Raw genomic sequence first — 19,600 nt, 5'->3', positions numbered from 1 at the left:
GTGTTTGTCTAATCTCCTTTGTCCTTCAATTCCTCTCTTTTGTCCTGTTCTGTTAAAATGTTGGCCTACCTTCCTTAGACTTTGGCCTGCTAAGAGCAGTTTCCCTGGAGCTGCAGCTTACTGTTAAAGGCTCCCAAATCCCAGCCACAAATTTGTCCTTTATCTATAATATTCATAAGTATTGGCTTCTCGGCCTTTAATTATTTACACTTATCCTGTCTATTTCAGAAGAGCTTTTTCACTCTGGGCTTTAACTGCTGTGTTTCTTCACTCAGTGTAGAAGTGAAGTGTAACTTCACTTAGATTGTGCTGCTCATGCAATTTGCTTGTGCCTTGCTGCAGAATACACATATAGCAGAGCAAACAGTTGCCTTTTGACAAGCTAGAGAAAAGCTAGCTGACCATGACAGTTAACTGGAAGCCAGCAGACCTTAGTCCTCCTGCAAGGTGCAGACATGGGTCCTAGCAAGGAAGAATGTCGCCCTGATAACTCAGCTTCTGAGCTTGCTAACATAGTTTTCTAAAGACTTTCCCAGGACAGTAACTGTAAACATAGATATGTGTACATTCTTTCTGTTACACGTCTTGTGATGGACATCTCTCATGGCCAGTGCAGTGAGAAAGTGTTATCCTGACCACCCAATCCCCGGCTGTGGTCAGGAGCCTATATATCCTGGAGAGAAAAATAAACCTCGCTCTTTCTTTCACCACACCTCTACCTGTGTCCATGTGATCTATTCATCTTCAGCGGTAACAAAGAAGACTAAACAATTAAAGAAAAATACTGTAATCACTAGCTAAAGCTAGAAAAATGTGAGGATTTTCCCCAACATAATTAATTTTACTTTTGGTACAGTTATAATATATATCCTGCTAGTATCATCAGGAAAGCATGTCTTTTTTGAAAATGGCAAGTGTTCCTATTTCTATATAAACTAAAACCTGAAAATGAAAACTGGAGGGTTAGGTTTCTTTTTTTGTTGTTTTTTAAAATTAATTTTTAGCAGCCCCAGATCCCTACTTTAAAATAGTCAATTTCTCTTTGTGTTTTGAAAGAAAAATAATACTGCAGAGAGCATAAAACACACCGGGTGTAATGCTAACAGTTAATGAAATACTAATGTATTTCATTACAATTCCTAATAAGATGACAATGCTAAAAATAGTCCTCCTGTTCATAAAAAGTTGTAGCTTTATTTTAATCAGTTAGTGCACTTAAAACATGCACAGATTATAGTCCTAACAGTTTCTTTATAATATACTATTTTGACACTAACTGAAGGTTTGCCAATTTGCATATTTAATTCAGGCATTAATTACCTGTAGACTGGAATGCACAATTTATACTTGGCTTCTTTGATGTTTTCATGTTTGAAATGACAAGAAGGAACTGTTGGGAAGATGTGATGCTTTCAAGGCCTTTCTCTGTATTTAAGTATTGTATCCAGCTCATTCAACCTTATGCTAAGCCTTCTGATACTTCTAACGTTCATAAAAACAAATGTTTACACTGAGCATTTCAATTTCCATTAAGAAGAACCGCTTATGTCTGGGTTGATTTCTCTTCTATGAATGAATATGGGTAGGTAATACTCAGGGATCAATGACCTCTCAGCCTTTTTGGTTAACCCTCCTTGTGTCCAGCAGCCTGCCAGGGTGTCTGAGGCAGCCCTGCTCTGTATGCCAGGGCTACAGGAGTCATGCAAGTGGCTCGTTTTCTGGGGGTGTTATACAAGTGTTTGCTTATTGTACACCTGTAATCATGTGTAATGCATATGAGAATGTGTGGTGCATATGAGAAAAGCCTGGGGTTTTGTGTGTGTCTCCCACTGATGGAAAAGACTAAGACGTGCTTTGCATTTGAGGGCCATTCCTTACACACGACACTTATTGCCCTGCCTTCTTTGTGTATAAAACACCTTCTTAAGCAATGCAGACTAGATTATTTTCTGCCTTCACAGATGCTACAAGAATAGCATGCCCAAGATGCAGGAAAAAAGGGAATTCCAAATATTTTCCAGGTCTAAAGCATCTGGGAGAATATCTCTAGGAGGATTGTGCTTGCCTGTTTTCAGTCTTCCTTTGTTTCTGCTGTTGCCCTCTCTTGGAGATGGAGCATTGAAATAGGGAGACTTTAGGCTGACCTGATGTTCCTGTTCTTGGGTTCTTGCATCCTTATTTATAACATGGTGAATTTAGGATATTGATGATCTTTTAACTACATGCAATGTTATTGAAAATAGTTGGGGATTTTTTTTGGTTTTTTTCAGCAGAAAATCAGAGCCATCATGTATGTGCTGTTCAGCAGGAAAAATAAACAGATGGCATTTTTTTTAGTGACGTACCCACTGAAAGGTCATAACGTATATAATGAAAAAGGCTGTTAGAGCAGGACATTTCTCATGTGTCATGAAACTATTCATTGATGATAATATTTCTTCTCTACAACATATTAAATTGTCTCTAAGAAATTATACCATACTGTGAGTGGATTTGTGCTAGCAAGACCTTCTATCTTGATCAGATATTTAGATTTTAACAGAACTGGCCCAGTGAGTGGAATCATTTTGCACTGATCCAGTTGCAGAGATATGGTCTGTATAGCTCCTAGACATTGCAATATTTGATATGTAATAATTGTAAGATTTGACAATAGATAGCACAGTGTTCAGGGATACTTTTACATGTAACTGTGTCATTTATGCACACTCTTAAATAGGCATAACTTTACATAAGAAATGTTTACAAGTGTCTTGAAAACAAAGCTATCACCTGTAAAGTTAAAATACAGTTGCCATTCATGTTCATTATCATCATTATTAGCCCTTGAGGAGATTTGCCTCTTGTGGTCCACTATAAAAGTCTTTTAGAAAAGGATAACTGTATATTAAAATGTATGTTTTTTTCAGAAAGATTTTAATTTGGAACAAATAACTTTACCTTCTTAATTCTTCTTATAGCATCTTGGTGAACTTGAAGTCAAATTACCAAGTGAGGTTGTAAATCCTATCTGTTGCATTATTTAAGCAGAATGGAAATGCTTCCTTTGGATTTAAGTAAAATATATCTGTGAAAATAAATTGCATAAATCTAGAAACAATAACATCTCACTAAAATTTTGCAAAACTTGCTTGCACTGATGTGTTAAAAATGTGGTTGTATAACTAGATAGAGTGAAAAGTCAAACAGCTCAATTATCTTTTTAAAGATTTTTATTTTTATTTTTCTTCATGAAGATTTTGCAAAGTCACCAATTTGAAGAACGTTGCAATTCTCTTTGTATAAAGGAAAAAGATAAAAAGCATAAAACATTTTCTACTTCCAGAAGCTTTACATAATCTTAAAGTCTTTGCCAACTGTTATTTTAACACCTTCAAAAGAGACATGGACTTCAAAATCACTCACATTGCATTTCTAATTGGAATCAATCCATATGGGTTCAGTTCTGTGTCAAGACTCAGATTTAGAAGAAAAATTATTATGTTAGCAATGGGAAATCTTTCACAGATAATCATAAATTTTGTCACTAATGCAACTTCTTTGCAACTAAATTGAGCAAATGTGTGTATCTTATGTTTGTGTTCTTGTTTCCACAGTGCATATATTATAACAGACTTCATGGGCATCAGAAATGAAAATTTTATGAAGGTAGCTGCAGTTGGGACTTGGATGGGAGATTTTGTCACAGCGTGGATGGTAAGAAACATAATTACATTTTAAAAGGAAAGGAATATGTTTGTTGCTTTCAAGGGAAAGAGGAGAAGAGAGAAAACTCAGTTTCTCTAAGTGTTTCAACCCAGAAAAGTAAAAAGTTAACAAATGCATAATGACAAGGTATTAATTGACAGTGCAGGACAGTTTCAGTTAAAATGTATCAGGGTGATTTTTTTATTTTTTTTTTTTTTTTTTTTTTTTTTTTTGTGGCTGGGAGTTTTGCCATTGACTGCTGCAGGGTGGCTCTTCTTTGCTATGAAGTAGCACCACAACTTGTTACCCCGTGAAACAGTGAGTAGCAGCTAAAGTCTGATGAGAAGAATTAGAAAGTGAAGAAAAATTAAAGTGAAAGACATGATAAAGAACAATGGAATGAGAGAAGGAAAGCAAGCCAATTACATGGCAGGATTTGAAGGTTACAAAGGCTTTCTTCTGAAATATGTGCAAGGCAAAGATCAGCTTAGTGAAAGAGAACCAGAATATGACAAGTAACTTTTGGGAACAAACTAATTTTTGGGAACAAAATTAAGCATCTGCACATTTTAATTGTTCAGAAAAAGCCTTTTTTTAAACAGAAAGTGATAAAAAGTGAATTTAATTATTTTTTAAGGTTAGATTTTTAAGATTAGTGTAGGTAAGATTTTTAGCAATTGTATTTTAACAATGTCTTCTACCCTCCATATTTGGAACATGCTGTACAACAGACAGATGGGGGAAAAAAAAGCATCAAGGATTTTTTCAGGATGTTGTTCACTATGTGTCTGTGGTTAGTCCAAGACATAATGTACTCTGTGAAATGGTGGCCATGAAAAGCAAGTACAGACAAAATAATTTGTATATGCTTTACAAAGAGAACATCACAGAATTGGTGCCATGGCCAATGTTGACAATTAATGTGGACTTCTTCTGAATTGGTAATAAAATTAATGGGTACTTCTGAATACCTTTAGCTTGCTTTTTTCTCATGGGCTTTCACATTTTTATTCCACTAAAGAAGAGATGATGCATGAGCTAAGCTGAATTGAGATCATGTACATCATACATATGTGGCTTAGGGCTCCAGTGAGAGATTAAAGACAAGTTGTATTACATTAGGTAATGTGGGTTTTTTCCAGGCCCTCTTTTTTTGTTTCCATAAAAAAACCAACCTGTTATGTGCAACACTGTATAAAGCATGGACATGACTGATTGAAAAAGCATGAGAATGCTGATTATTTTCTGGGTACTCAAAACCCTCTCAGGTCTCTTCAGTAGTAGAGTCACAATTGGATTGTGCCACAGCAGAGTCCAGTGGCAGATGGGATTATCACTGAAGAATGGGAGAGAGACTGGGAGAAACTACAGAGGTGGTTTGATAAGAGGAGACTGTTTAAATTAGTCGGGTTCTATTAGCTTTCAGGAAGAGTAGATAACATGGGATTGGTGGGTCAGTGTGTTTTAGGAAATGCTTTGATTGCATGAGGAGAACTAAGAGGTGTAGTGATTCATATTTAGAACTTCAGAGCGAAAGAGAATAGTGATATTACTTCTGCAATGCAAATCTCTAGGTGAAGTATATCAACCAAGCAATGGAAATGACAGTGTTCAAGGGCAGCTAATCCTGGGAGCATCAAACAAAACTACAATTTCAGGTCCCTACCTGTATTAGTAAAAAAGGAGATTGGATGTGTATGCTGGTGCATGGGCATGTACATTGGAGCAAATCACCTCCCACGGAGTCTAACTTAAGTCATCCATCTTATTCTATATGAACAGAAATGACTGTGCTATTTATATTTAAATTTGCTTGACCTTCTGCTTATAAAACCCAGCATGGAATTGATGTCAAAGTGATCTGAGTCTTCTGTGGTATTATATTTTGTGAAGTTTCCCCATCCTATTTTGAAACAGAAAAGAAAAAACAAACATGTAAAGGAACCTTTGCACATCTTCCCATTCACAGAAGTGTTGATATTTTCTAATGTTTAAGAAGTTTTTTTAAAGAAACTATCCATCCATGGACTCCAAAGCAGAAGATAAAAATGAAGATGTAACCTTCACTTCACTGGGAACCATACCAGAATTAGGATCTTATTCCCTGTTTGATTGGAAGCTTTGGGAATAAGCAGAAATAAAACAGATGGAATTCCCTTTTAAAAATGAGTAATCAATAAACAATACTATTACTTCAGGACACTGAGCAGTGCCTTATTAAATGAGGAAAGTGATTGAAATGGGAAAATATATTTTGGATCACTGTTGTTTTGGACTGAAAAGGCAGAAGTAAGACTTTCTCCTCAACACTTCCTAGCTCACTGACTAGTTTGGTGACAGGATCTGACACAATTTCTAATAAAATCAGCAATATTATTTCCACTATGTGTAATGAGAATGAGGCCATGCTATGGGTGCACAGAACCTTCTCCTTTGTACCTCTGGACAGGAGCTTCTGCTACTAATAAACATATTTGCTGAAATCTGTAGTAAGTGTTAGATATTCTGAAGTCTGTGAAGAAGGGAATGGGTTCAGTACACCGACTGTCTCTCTGCACTTTTCCCTTTTTGAAGCCATGCAAGTATATCTTGCAATCTTGTACCTGCTTTGATATGCCCTCCTGCTCCTGTAAAAAGTGTATTGTTCTCATGGAGAATGCTTTTGAGGCAGACACTACAGATTTTTGCACAGTAGGACACCTTGGAAGAAAGACTGGATTCCACCCAGACAAGCACATAAACTAGCAATTATGGTTAATTCTGGGAGAGTGCAAGCAGTCTGAGGAAGGAGCTGATTCAAGGGCAGAATCTCTGATGATTACAGTGGCCTCTCTGTGAAGACGAGCAACCTGCTGCAGATGTGTTTCTGTGTGGGACAGTCCTGAGCACGTGGGGTGAGGAATGCTCGGAGGACAGCTACACGAGTGGGTGGCACTGAAGAGTGACACAGAGTAGTGTTGCCTTTCAGACTGTCAAAACTGTTCCCTTTTAGTGATGACTTTTTGGACTCTACAAAGATTGGCCCTGAGCTGTGAACTATACTCTTAGCACGTGGAGAGCTTTGCTTACCAGCTGCCATTGCCATTTGCATTAGACACATTGCTGCCTACAAATCCTATGTATGTGTGTAAGAGTCTAAACAGTAGAAGTTTAGAAGTTTGTTGTATCTTTCTTGGATGTTGCTTGCTAGGATTATCAGAAGCTGAAGTAGTTGTCTTCAGCCAGTGTCTGGTACTGATCTCTATGAATCCAGGCTGAACAAGAGATGTTGTTCCTATTTACTTTCTTTCTGAATGGTAATTTTGGTTGAGATTCTCTTTTCCCCTGTTAGTTGCAAGAGAGAACTGGAAACATGAGAGATCACTGAGCAGCAGACTCTGCCTGCTCCTGTTATCAGAAACAATTATAAACTCTAGGGGTGGTTTAGTATATTATTCATCAAACTAATGTTTACTGCATATGTACCAGTACATTCTTTTTAAAAAGAGAAGCCAGGAATTTTCTCATCACTGTGCTTTAGCACAGTACTTGACACAATGAGTGTGAACTGAATCATTGTAGCAATTCCTGACTGTTCTTTTTGACACCTTTGCTTGATTTCAGTTTGACTTCTCCCTTGTGTGGGACAATGAAGACTTCTGGGACTATTTCTCTTTCATCATCTTATCAGATGAATTAGTAGGAAGTTAGGAAGTAGTGCTTCCAGCATAGTCTGGACGGCAGAGTGCGGGATCACTATAGTTCTGCTGATCCAGCACTGACCAAGACACACCGTATCCACTTGGATGGATGGATGGATATGGAGGTAGAGACCTCCTGCCTAAGACTTCTTGCAGTCATACATAGTATTGGGATTTCACAAGTTTAGTAGTGAGTAGTGAATCTACACCTCCCTTTCCTCATTAGTGGAACTGGATAATGACTCCCACAAGTTGCCTGAGCTTCTGTGATGTCTTTTAGGGAAAAAGAGTCACTTCATTATCTGATCTTATGTGAGAAGGATTTTCTGTTCTCTGAGATTTTCAGCATTAGCTGTAAAAGCTCCAGTTTTTCAGCCTTATCATTCCAGGGGAAAACCTCACACTATTTTGTGTTCTGGCTTTGCTAATTGTGAAAGAAATAGATTTTGTCCGTGGGTTTTTTTTTTTTTTTTCCACATTCCTCTGTTAAATATTTTTGTCTTCATCCTCTGGTGAAGAAACTTTCTGTATTTTCCCATTTTTCATGATTAACATGTCCTACCTGGGCAGTACCAGTCTAACCAGTAGAGGGGCCTGTGGCTGGTTGGTAAAGAATATTCTAAAGGGCTGAAACCTTCCTCAGGATTCTTGATGCTGTGCACATCAATAGTTGACAGGTTTAAGTTAATGGTTGCTTCCATGCACAGACACAGTAAATCTGTAGAGTTCTAAACCAGAATATTTTTCTGTCACGTGAGCCATATTAGATCTCAGGCTACCTCTGTAAAAAAAGCCTGGTCAGACCAAAAATCCACCCAGACTAGTATCCTACCTCAAACTGTGGCTATAAGTAGAAGCCTACCAGGAGAGTAAGAACAAGCCAGTAGTATGTGGTAGGGTTCTCTAATGCTCTCTTGGAATGCATGCAATTTTGTGTATATAATGCCTCTTGATCTTGGAATATTTTTTGCTCTTTCTGCACCACTTTGCATTCAACTATGAAGAATTTCATCTGCCATTTTATTTCCTAGGGACTCTCTTCCATAAGCACCTTTCCTAATTCTTCACATCCAGCAAGCCATCATCCTTTTTACTGTGCATAAGTTAATATCATTATAAAGCTTTCTCACCTCACTGCTCATCCATTTTCCCAGGTTGCTTAGGAATATGATGAATAACTGCATCCCCTGCAAAAATCCCTGTGGAACTCTACTAATGACCTCCCTCCATTGCTAGTGCTGTCTGGCTAACCTACTTACCTTCTGTTCCCTGTCTTTTAATCAGTTATTTATCAACATAAAGACCTTCCCTAAAGCTCTGAGTGTTGAGTTTCCATAGAAGCCTGTGACAAGGAATTTTTCAAAAGCTTACTAGAAAATTCAGCTTTGCCTATTTAAAACACATCTCCTTTATCCATGAGTTTTGTTGACCTCATTCAGTAATTCTGTTCTGAAATATCTCCATTCCTGTTGTTTACAGAGCCAGCCACTTAGCACTCCTGCAGCCTCAGATATTCTCTCTGACATTAAAGAGGTATTCTAACAATGTTGGCTGGCCCTGAAAGTGCTGTTTGCAGGAAAGACAAAGTCACAGCTCTGGAGCTGTGAATGTGTGAAAGAGTATGGAGCCATCTTCATCTGCCTTATCAGTGAAAGACAGTGAGTTTATTTCCTCTTGTTCATCTTTCCTCATCATTACTTTTCTCTGTCATTTTTCCTCCACAACTCTTTGTCTTACAACCCAGGCATAATTTTGCAGGTGAAAAAAAATGAAGCTGTGAGTATTTTGTTTTGTATGTTTTTGCATATGGCAGAATGTTCAGCAGAGCCTGAACACAGCTGTTGCTGTTATCTCAAAGACAGAAATGTCACTGCTTGTGGTAAGACCTATATTCTGAGTATTGGCCTGGATTCCATGTTTCAGAGAGCATCAACCATAGATACATAACCTCTCTTTCCTGAAATCTTATGTATTCTATGGATTTCTTTGGCTGAACAGGGAGGCTCTTAAGAAGTTTTTGATATTTTCATAATTAGATGGAATTGTTGAATAATAGTTTTGAGCACGGGGACATGTGTCTGCTCAAGTAATTGTTTGAATCTGAGCTCTTCTTGGTAGTCTTGCTGAGAAACACCTTTCTTTTCATTCCCTGCTGTACAGACAGGGGACACAATCTAATTGCTGTAGTTTAGGATAGAAGTACTCAACTGCCCCAAATATATTCTCACTTGGCACTTCATTTTGACTTTGTAAATGCTGTTCTGGTGTTTCTTTATAAATTACAAGCATAATGATCTAATAAACTGTACAGTGTAGGGTGAAGTAAAGAAGTCAATGCATTACATGTTAATAAACCCATCACTTGATGTTATTGTCTGGTAGATCCCTGGTACCTGTCGAATACGCTTTATGTACTTTATTGATTTTTGTGATAAGATTACTTGTTTACTTATTTCCATTAAAACATTTTTAATGGCTTTCAATCTCTTGGCAAGAGATTTAGAAGTATTTGGAGATATTTGCTTTTGTCTGTTGCCTCTGTGATCATGACAAACAACATTTATTTGTAGAGTAGGATAGCAAGCTATTCAATGATTTCAAAGTGCTTTACCTGTGTCCATTAAGAGAGAATATCATCCTTGTCCTCTTTTGCTGAGATGTAACTATGTCAACACCCTAGAGTAATGAATGGTTCATTACCACTCTGCAGAAATTAGATTAATTTACCTCTTTATTTTATTTAATCTCAAAATGTGTATGTGTTGCTAGGGCATGCTCACACAAAGTGAGCAACATTGATGCTGGAAATACTATCATGTTGCTGAAAATAACAGACACACTAAATTATTGCAGTGAAAATATGTAGAAAATGAAATAATAATGTGACTAAAAAATGAAGTTTACTACAGGGAAGGACACTAGTATAAAATCTATGTTGAAAGAAAACATAGCATCATCATTAAAAATAATGTTTTCAGGATTTTGTACTTAACTTTTAGACTCAAATAATAACCAAAAATGCTCACTTTTAAATTTACATGATTATTGGAAAGTAATTCTTCTATCCAGGAAATTCTGTTTAGCAAAGAATAGCGTATAGGTTTATTTGCAAGCAGTGAAGAATCCACTTTGATGCACATTACAAGGTAGTTTGAAGAGTCAAGAGTCTTGAATGACTGGCACCTTTTTTAACTCATGCCTCTGTCAAGAATTGGGCATGACAATTTAGATTATGATCAGTGTCAATCTTCTTGATTGTTTCTATTCCACTGGCATATCAAATGACAATATAAAACTGTAATTGAATTTGCAGTAGCATCTGAAGTGCTTTACAGCTAACAACTCTGCTGTTCTTGAGTAGTGGAAATGAAATTGAACTATGAAACATGAACTGGAAGGAGCAAAACGGATGACACCTGCTCCTAAACTCGCTTGCCAGGTTTGCACAGAAATGTAACTAATAACATTATTAGTGGCAATATATTTCTTTCCATTCAGACAGGCATACAAAAGCCAGCTGCCCTTTTTGTTCACCTGCGTATCTTGTTTTGGTTTTCATTCCTTTTCTTAAGGGCCAGTCCACTTGCAGAAACATTCTGTAGCTGGTAGTTCTATCTCCAGATGATAACCACAAGTAAATTCATCAGCACAATGGCAGTCCAAATATATCCAGTCATATGAGACTTGCTAATTTTGTTTTTTCCATTTTCTGGGGCATGAATGTGCTCATATCCTGCTCTGCTTCATGACTGCCACTTAGTTATATAAGGTGGAGTGTGCCTGGTGTCATCTGAGTTCATCCAATCATCCCATCAAGTCAGATTGCACTATTATTTATTCATTGATTGATGGTGTTGCCATCTGTTCATATGCTCTAGATTATAATTATCTGCCTTTTCAAGCTTGATCTTTTTTTGTATTCCCCTGTTACTTTGTCATTTCAGTTTTGACCAAGCATTGCCAGAGGTGTTACTTCATCCCTGTCTGTTTCCCAGGCAGTGAGTTCCTTTAACTCATTGTTACAGCAGTTACCTTTGTTGATAACCATTTTCTGGGCTCTAAAATATATGCTTAGTATATCTATCAGTAAAAGCCTCAGGATTTTTTTAGAAGAAGGCCACAGCCAGCTCTCTCTCAGAGCTCAAGAGTAAGAGATGCAAACCCCAAAGCTGGGCCCCAAAATATCTCCTAGTTTTTCTCCAAAGCAGCTACTGACATCTTCCAATGACAAGTAAACCTAGTAGTAGTTCTTTCAAATAGGTGTGACATTTCCCCAACTATCTTCTTTTAAATTTTAATGCTTATGAATTCATTCACATCTTTTTGTGACCTTGTACATACTTTTCTTGCAGTCTGGATCCTGTCTAAAAATACAGGGAGGGTCATAGCAAATATTAATAAGAGAAATGCTGTTTTCCAAATGTCATAGAAGTCAAAAGACAAGCTGTAAAGAAAAGATATGTCTTCCTGCAACTCACATCTTGTCTGATTGATTTGTATTGTAGCTTCAAGCAGCCATACAATTATAAATGAGACTGAGGGTCCTCTATTTTCTCTTCCTTGTTGTCATACTCTCCTTGGCTCTTTTTCACGTGGAATGGTATTTGCTTCCTGATGATATTTATACAGCAGATCTTGGTATATCCTGGTTACATGTATTTAGAAACTGAAGTCAGAGTAGCATCTAAATTAAAGTAACTATGCAGCAATTCTGCATTCTGACATGATGTACTCCTTAGAAATGGTGTGAATGAGTGGGTGTCAGAAGTGCTGGAGAAGTGGGACTCTAGAAATAAAATGTTCTTACTGAAGATCTTTGAGTACAGATGGCAAATGTGTAAGCTGTTGGAGTCTCTAAGATGGACACTTCCTCTCTGGAACAGCCTGGTTCTGGATGAGATTGCAGCCAAAACCTTTTTCACTGACTGGGAGAAGAAAATAATTTTTTTCTGAAATGGAAATTGAAACAGTCACCTCAATATATCGGCTAAGATGTGCAATCACGAGCTTTATGATAAAATGGGAAGAGATGGTTTAAAAAGTATTATGAAGGGAGTATTGGATTGGCCTTGCACATTCAGATGAAGATCTTTACTGGATTAAATATATGGTGAGGTAAGATCTTCTGTATCCACAGGGGGAGATTAGCAGCAGATGGCAGTGGTACACAGCAATACATTTCTTTAATTCTGAATTCCTTCAGGATCTGTGGGATGAAGTATTAGACACTGTAAAGGGAAAAAATAAAAGAAGGATGTTTTATTATGAAAAATCTTATCACAGCACTCTTGCCTAAATTAATGTTGAGAATGTTGTACATAGTCCATTCTTCTCTACAAGGAAAAGCAGCATTAAAACTGGTAAATTAAGGAAGACACTGTTACTGGTCTTAAATGACATCATTTTGATGGGTGGGTGTTGAGCTGAGAAACTTTATCTTTGATGCTGTTTTGTAGAGAAAATGTTTCTTAAATATGTCCAGAAAGTAATGGCATAAACACTTGAGTTACCAGAATATTACTCATTTTGTGTTGCATCATGCTTAAAAATGAATTATTCTCACAACAGCTACAGTACCTTAAAAATTCCATGTTATCATATGTCAACTCAACCCACAATATATCAGAAGAGCAATTAAGCAAGTGCTTGAGTAAATACTGCACAGAGTTAATTTTCCTGTGCAGTACTGCATAATATATGGATTGTAATATCATGTGAGAAGTCTTCTCTTAACAAGCCTGCTATGAAACCTGAATTGAATTGATCAAGGAATCCTGAATTGTAAGTGAAATCACTAACTATATCTGGCATGTATAGAGAAATCTTAGAAACTGTCAGACTTACGATACTCTAGCCAGAAAGTAATTTTTTTGATATTCATAATTGTTACTGTGCTCAAGAAAGAATGAAAATTCAGTATGTTCAAAACCAGCTTCTACAGAAAAAAAATCAGATAGGTTGGCTTCCAAAAGCTCTTTGCTGTCAAAACCCAAGTCCAGCTTGGGTGCAATTCTGCTGTTTGTATCAGACTTAAAATATACAACTGCTTCTTATAAATTGAGATATTAAAAAGTTTAAATGGATTTGAATGAAAATTCATTATAAAACTTTGTTTAATAGAAAGCACTCAGTAAGATGAGTCTAATCTCTTATTGGTCTCTTCTTGTTATTTTACATTACTTGAAGTGGAAACTTGAAGTACTGTTTTTAATGGATAGAGATATTGTCGAGTTTCACTTAAACTTTTCTAAGTACTTTTAAAACCTCCATTAAAAAGCTATTTTTGTAATTTCTTACAGTACTATGCTTTTCCAAATCACAAAAGAAATCGCTGCCTCCTACACTGGCAGTAATAAAAAAGGTTTTGCATTTTGTAGACACTAGGGATTGATCTTTATAGGAACTCATGGAGATATGTATGCTAATATGCCCCTGTTTTACAATAGAGAGCTGAAACAAAGGAAGAAGGACAAGAAAAAAGGGATGGAGCTGAGACAAGACCCTGCTCTCAGTTTTGTTTTCATCCCATCCCTGCTCTCCTCAAATCTTTAAGGGAAATTATTTTCTCTATCCCATTGATGGCAGCATTCTAAAAGGTATCTGCCTCTGCAAAGGTGCTGAATAATTTCTTCTATGGAAAGTTGCAATGGAATGTAGTGCACTGGAGATACTTCCAAGTGGTGAACGTCCTAGACTGTACTTCCCTTTTCTCTGGCTTCAGCTGTGTGTGAACCCAGAGTACATGCTTTTTTCTATGATGGTTTGTTCTGGGCTCATTTCTGGCCTGTCTTCTCTTCCATCCTGTATTTCTTTTATAACTTGTATGTAGCTTGTATAACTGTACCAAAGGGATGAAGTTCATACTAATGTGTGTGGAGAATCAGGGCACTTGTTCCCTTTCTCTTAACTTGAAGAGGTCCTTTGCTTAAATTTTTTATCACATGACGACACAAAATCAGTTTTACCACCCTATGCCCCAATTTTATTGTAAAGAAACAACCTAAGTAGAGATATTAGACAACATAATCTACTTCATAATGGACAGAGACCTGTCAGGGGCATTATCAGAATGAGGACAAGCCGTGAAAGTGTGATCACATTGGTGTATCACTCGCAAAGGCCCAGCACTAGCACAAGGCACGGCTCAAGTTGTCGCACTTAGTCTTGTGTTAGGCAGGACCATGATTTTCAGACTGCAGACATATTTTGCATGTACTTCCTTTTATATCTAATAGACCTCCAGAATACCCATGACAGATGAGGAACAGGCTTTATACCTGTATGGCTTTACACTGTGCTTTACTTGGGTCAACACCTGACCCAGAGAATGAAGGTAGGATTTGTGTGACCAAGTAGTGGTTTGGTCTCAGAATTAGTAAGATTTACATGTGGAAAGCTACAGATTTTGATATTTCATTCTGAGGTGATTTTCTGGGTTGTCTTAGTAATCAATGAAGAGAAAAAAGCCTGCTAAGTCATTGGAGTATATTTGACATCTAAAACTATGCAAATAAATCACACTGTAAGCCCACTTATTTCCCTCCACTAGTAATAAAGGAATTATAAGGCGACTCAGATTTAGATATTTACATTCAAGGTATTAAGGTTTTGTGTCCTGGGCAAATGCAGGACACTTATGTAGGGGGTACAGAAATGCCAGAAGTTGTCCCACAAACCAGCAGAGTTAAAACATGTAATGGTTTACTGTTAAACATGCCTTGGGAATTAAGGAAGGTAAAGGAATACTTCCAGAGTGTCAAGACTTTCCTGATGAAACATTAAAAGAACTTCACATAAAGTCAGAGGTTCATGCAGCAGTGAATAAATTAAACCATAACACAAATAAACCAGCAAGAATCCACATGCAACAGCAGTGTGAAATTAAGGATTGTGTGGACAGTAATGAGAACAAGCATGTCAGTGTATTCTCCAGAACTTTATATTTTGCCTTGAAGTGAGGAAAATTGCTAAGAAGAAATGTTATTTAAGTTATCTAAATTTTAAGACTCATTTCAAAGGATATAGAGCATTAATAGATAAAATCATTTATGTGTGTATGTGTTCCTGAAAGGCAGCCTTTTTTGTGTTCTGTTGTTACTGATACAAGACAGCCTTTATCTTTATAAGGCAATTGAGGGCAAACATTTATGACTAAGTTGATCTGTGCATACAGAAAGCTTTGGCTCATTGATTTCCCCTGAATTCCTGTCCTGTGGTGATTTCCATGTGTATTCTCATTGGTGTGACCAAAGCCAGACTGGGCCTGTATCATCTACTGAGTTTATTCATGCTTTTCTAACCTACTATTTTTATTGATTTAACCTATTTACAAGGTTGTCTTATGCTATTTGGCAGATGAAGGACTATTAAATGAGTTGAAGTAGCATGAAGGGCCTGAATCAGCCTCATGGTGCGCAAAGCCAGATATTTAGGAATGATTTCAGAAGAGATTCCACCACTGGCTGACTATTCCTCTGTGAGGTTATATCTCTGGCTTCTTGTCTGGTCAAATCTACACCTTCTTTCTCCTTTGGAAATGCACAGAAATTCAGAGCTGAGAATACAGTGTAGCGAGATCTCCAAACCATTCTAACATTCCATGGCTCTGCCCTATTGGGTTATTGACAACTGTTTAACACTCACTGGAATAAACCCTTGTATGGCAAAAATGAAATCTGAATTGGTAACAATTATTACAAAAATCCAGTTATTTGACAAAAAGGGATGATAAGGAAGTTACTGAGAATTTAGCTGTAATGTGGGGCTTGCATTAAAAGCTTTGAAATCTAACTATTGAATGATGCTTTCTCTAATTGTTACCTCAGAAATCAGCTTTTCCCTCTTTTTTTTTAACTCATTGCTTGTCATTCATTTCAAACTGTAAATGCTAAAAAAGGATTGTCTTTTTCTAGTCTTATTTCTGTGTGTCAGTATTCTGGGATATTCTGAGTGGCTCCCAAATATCTTTTATTTCTGGTTCTGCCTGTCTCTCTTCCTGCTGTCATCCTTTCTGTGCACCACACAATAACTTAAACTCCTCATATTTCCCTCTGTCTTTGTCTGAACCTCTTGCCCAGTATTTTTACACTGAGCAGCCTCTCAATACACTTTACACTTCAGTTCTTTCACATGGAATTAAAATTCTGGCCACTTAATTAATGATGACTTAATTGATCCATTCATTTATTGTACTTCTATCCTCTGTGTTTCATTTTTTGACACCTCTGTGATGTAAAAAAGGTACTGACTGTCTTTCACTGGCTGTTTGTGTGGGGTTTTTGCAAACTGTACAATGCTATGGCTATGCTTCAATAATAAACATTCGTGCTGATTGAATGTTTTAGCATTAACACAATTGCTTCACTCTCCTCTTTGTATCATGGGCAATGGAGTGAGTCCTGCACACCCCTCATGCTTGCTGATTTCTTGTTGCAATGATGTAGTCTGTTCTGATGCTCAGAGAGGACAGTGTACAAGCTCACAGCTCTCACTGGCACCAAGGACCATCCTTGCTGTGCAGTCCTGCATAATTTCTGATATCTACCTGCTCCTCTTCACCCTGGGAGAGACCTCTCTGTCAAATGGGTCAATATCATGTAGAAGGTTGAATCCCTTTTACTGAGATTTTAATCAGTGCCCCACTAGACTATACAAAAGGAACTAAAACTAGGAGATTTGCAGGAATACAGCAGGGTCATGACCACAGCAATCTGCTAGCCAGTTCTAATGGCTATACTTTTATCACACAGGAGAAAGTATAGGCTGAATTAACCATAGGTGTAACTTTTGTCTGTACAGAGTTGCGTGAGGTAGGCCTTGGTGAACGTAGTCCTTTCTGTGCGGTTGAACTACATCTTTACACCTGCTCTTAGTAAAGAAGCACAGATGCTGGTGACTAGCATTCACTGCAACATGGTAATGTAGGGCAGACTTGTCAGAGAAAACTCAGATTGGCATTAGAAATTTTGATTCATTAAATAAAATTAATTGCTAAAAACATAATGCATTTCAGAATAAGGCATACAATTGCAGCAAATGATCAGTTCATTTTTGGGAGAGCAGTTTGAATAGCTTGTATTTAAATAAAAATAAATTTTAAAACTTAGTAGTAGCACAGAAAAATGTATTCACTCCACTGCATTAACTTAATGAACATTACCAGATAGCAAGACATGTCAACATTACAGAAGCACTCAATATGCCATCCATGCAGCTGTAGCTTGTGAACCTCTGTGCAAAATGTCCTAACTATCAGCATTAGTGCTGATAAAGTCAGAAAAACCATTTTATTACTCATGATGTTAGAGCCAAGATAGTTTTAAAAGTCTGATTCCACATGCACTTTTATAAAAATTTAACTGCAGCCTTATCAAAACTAGTTTGACAATGTGAGAATGATCATCCCACAACCCTTACAGCAGTATTTGTGTAAAAGATAGTGTACAGATCAAACCCACAAACCAGTAAATTTGGAGGAGCCCTTTAAAAATTTTAAGAGAGTTCCTACTCCTTTTGCTGTAGCATTAGCAGCTGGTACTCTGGTTTGAGTTCACTTATAAACATTGACTCCAACCCCCAGCACCATTGCATGAGGCCACTTGAGAGAAAAATTGAATTATTCATCGTGTTTTTAAAGTTTTTTGAACTTCAAATGTTGAAGAGTTCACAGTCTGTTCTATATAATATACTGAATGACTTCAGAGAGCAGTGTTGTTTTGTTCTTGGGGTGCTGCTGCTGTCCATAAAGCATTTAGGCAGTGTTTTTGTAGTGTATGATGTCAGAAATATAAACACTTGAGTGAATTATAGACATCTGTATTCATGCCAGGTCATTTTATTACCCTAAGGATTTTACTCAGTCCAGTTGCTTCCACCGGCTGACACATTTTTGAACTCTGTGCAGCACTTTTCTTCAGTAGCACCCATATCTCAGTTAAGGATAAAGTCCCAGGACTTAAGTGTGACATCGTGATAGTATGAAAAGAGTGTTAAAAGTTCAGTCTCATTCCTTCTGATCCTAATAACTGTTTATGACAGCCTGTGCTATTTTTCTTTCAGATGCTGAAAACAGTTGTTAAAGTGAGTTAAATTTTTTGAGACTGAATGTTCCTTTCCTTTTACAGAAATATTCAAGAGGATATTTTTCTGTCCGTCTGAAGCACTGCACTGTTTAAAACACAGCACTTCTAAGTGGGCTGCTTTGAATTTCCTATCACTGTTGAGTTCCCCGAAGTAAAACAAAAGTACTTTATGAGAAAAAGAGAGAGGTGTGTCTTTACTGGTGGTAGGGACCATTATCTTTCTAGGGAAATAACTTAAACTGTAATTACCAATAATTCTAATTCAGTGAGCAAGAAATTGGGAAGAATGACTTCAAACTCACTTTTCAGTAATTTTCATTGGCCTCAATAGAGGATACATTTGAGATAGAGTAGGTAGGCAGTTTTCTCTGCTTTTTTTATTATCTAGGAACCACAAAATAAGAGTAATTATTAAAGTATTACACCTCTCACTGTGTGTGTCTATTTTATATTTACATCTGGCAGTTGTTATACACTGAAGACTGGAATCCAATCTATCCACCTATTTTGCAGGGTTCAGTTAATGGTGAAGAAGCCTGGGGAAGGTCTGAGGATTTCAGCTGATGTGATTTAGTAATTTCCCTCTCTTCTGAATGGTAGCACTCTCACCAAGATTCAGCTTCTATAAAGTTAGTCCTTCTGCATTGCTGAGCTTCCTCCCTTGGCTGACAGCTTCATTGTTCCAAGGGAACAGAGCTGTCAGAAAAGGTCATCACTGCAGACGGGATGGAAGCCTCTCAAGTACCTAAGGCCAGTCCCACTGAGAGTTTTGGGGACCATGGAAATAACCTCCACCTGGACTCTGATTTCGTGAGGGAGCTTGTGCAGAGACCAGTGTGCCAGAATGATGCATTCACAGTGGCTTGTGTTGCTAAGCAGACTAGCAGCTGCTTTTGTAGCAGTGGGAGTTCTTTTCACAGTACGTATTTTTCAGTCTTGGATACAATGAGATGCAGTAATCAATCTGGAGGTCATACATTTGTGGATCCCTGCTGCCAAGTCTCTGTCTGATAGATTCTGAAGAGAAATGTATTTTTCTGTACTTCGTTCAACAATAAGTTGATGTTTAGTGAGGTGGCAGATTTTCTTCATATCTTTGTGGTCTTTGTCGGGAATTAAGAGGGAATAGTAGTAGTTTGATGGGATTTAGTA

At 37.3% G+C, this 19,600-nt stretch overlaps 1 protein-coding gene across 3 annotated transcripts in view; it reads left to right on the top strand.

Moving 5' to 3' along the window:
• Positions 1-19,600, top strand: part of LOC131591816 (transmembrane protein 117-like) — a 178,653-nt gene that overhangs the window by 69,513 nt on the left and 89,540 nt on the right. For all 3 annotated transcript variants that reach the window (XM_058862885.1, XM_058862886.1, XM_058862887.1), the window contains one exon: positions 3,597-3,696. In XM_058862885.1, coding sequence (XP_058718868.1) covers positions 3,597-3,696 — 100 coding nt within the window. The remainder of the gene's footprint in view (positions 1-3,596; positions 3,697-19,600) is intronic.

Source organism: Poecile atricapillus, chromosome W (assembly GCF_030490865.1).
Source record: "Poecile atricapillus isolate bPoeAtr1 chromosome W, bPoeAtr1.hap1, whole genome shotgun sequence".
In the NCBI taxonomy this organism is placed as follows: Eukaryota; Metazoa; Chordata; class Aves; order Passeriformes; family Paridae; genus Poecile; species Poecile atricapillus.
The sequence above is the reverse complement of the archived record's forward strand: the minus strand, read 5'-3'. Positions and strand labels throughout refer to the sequence as shown.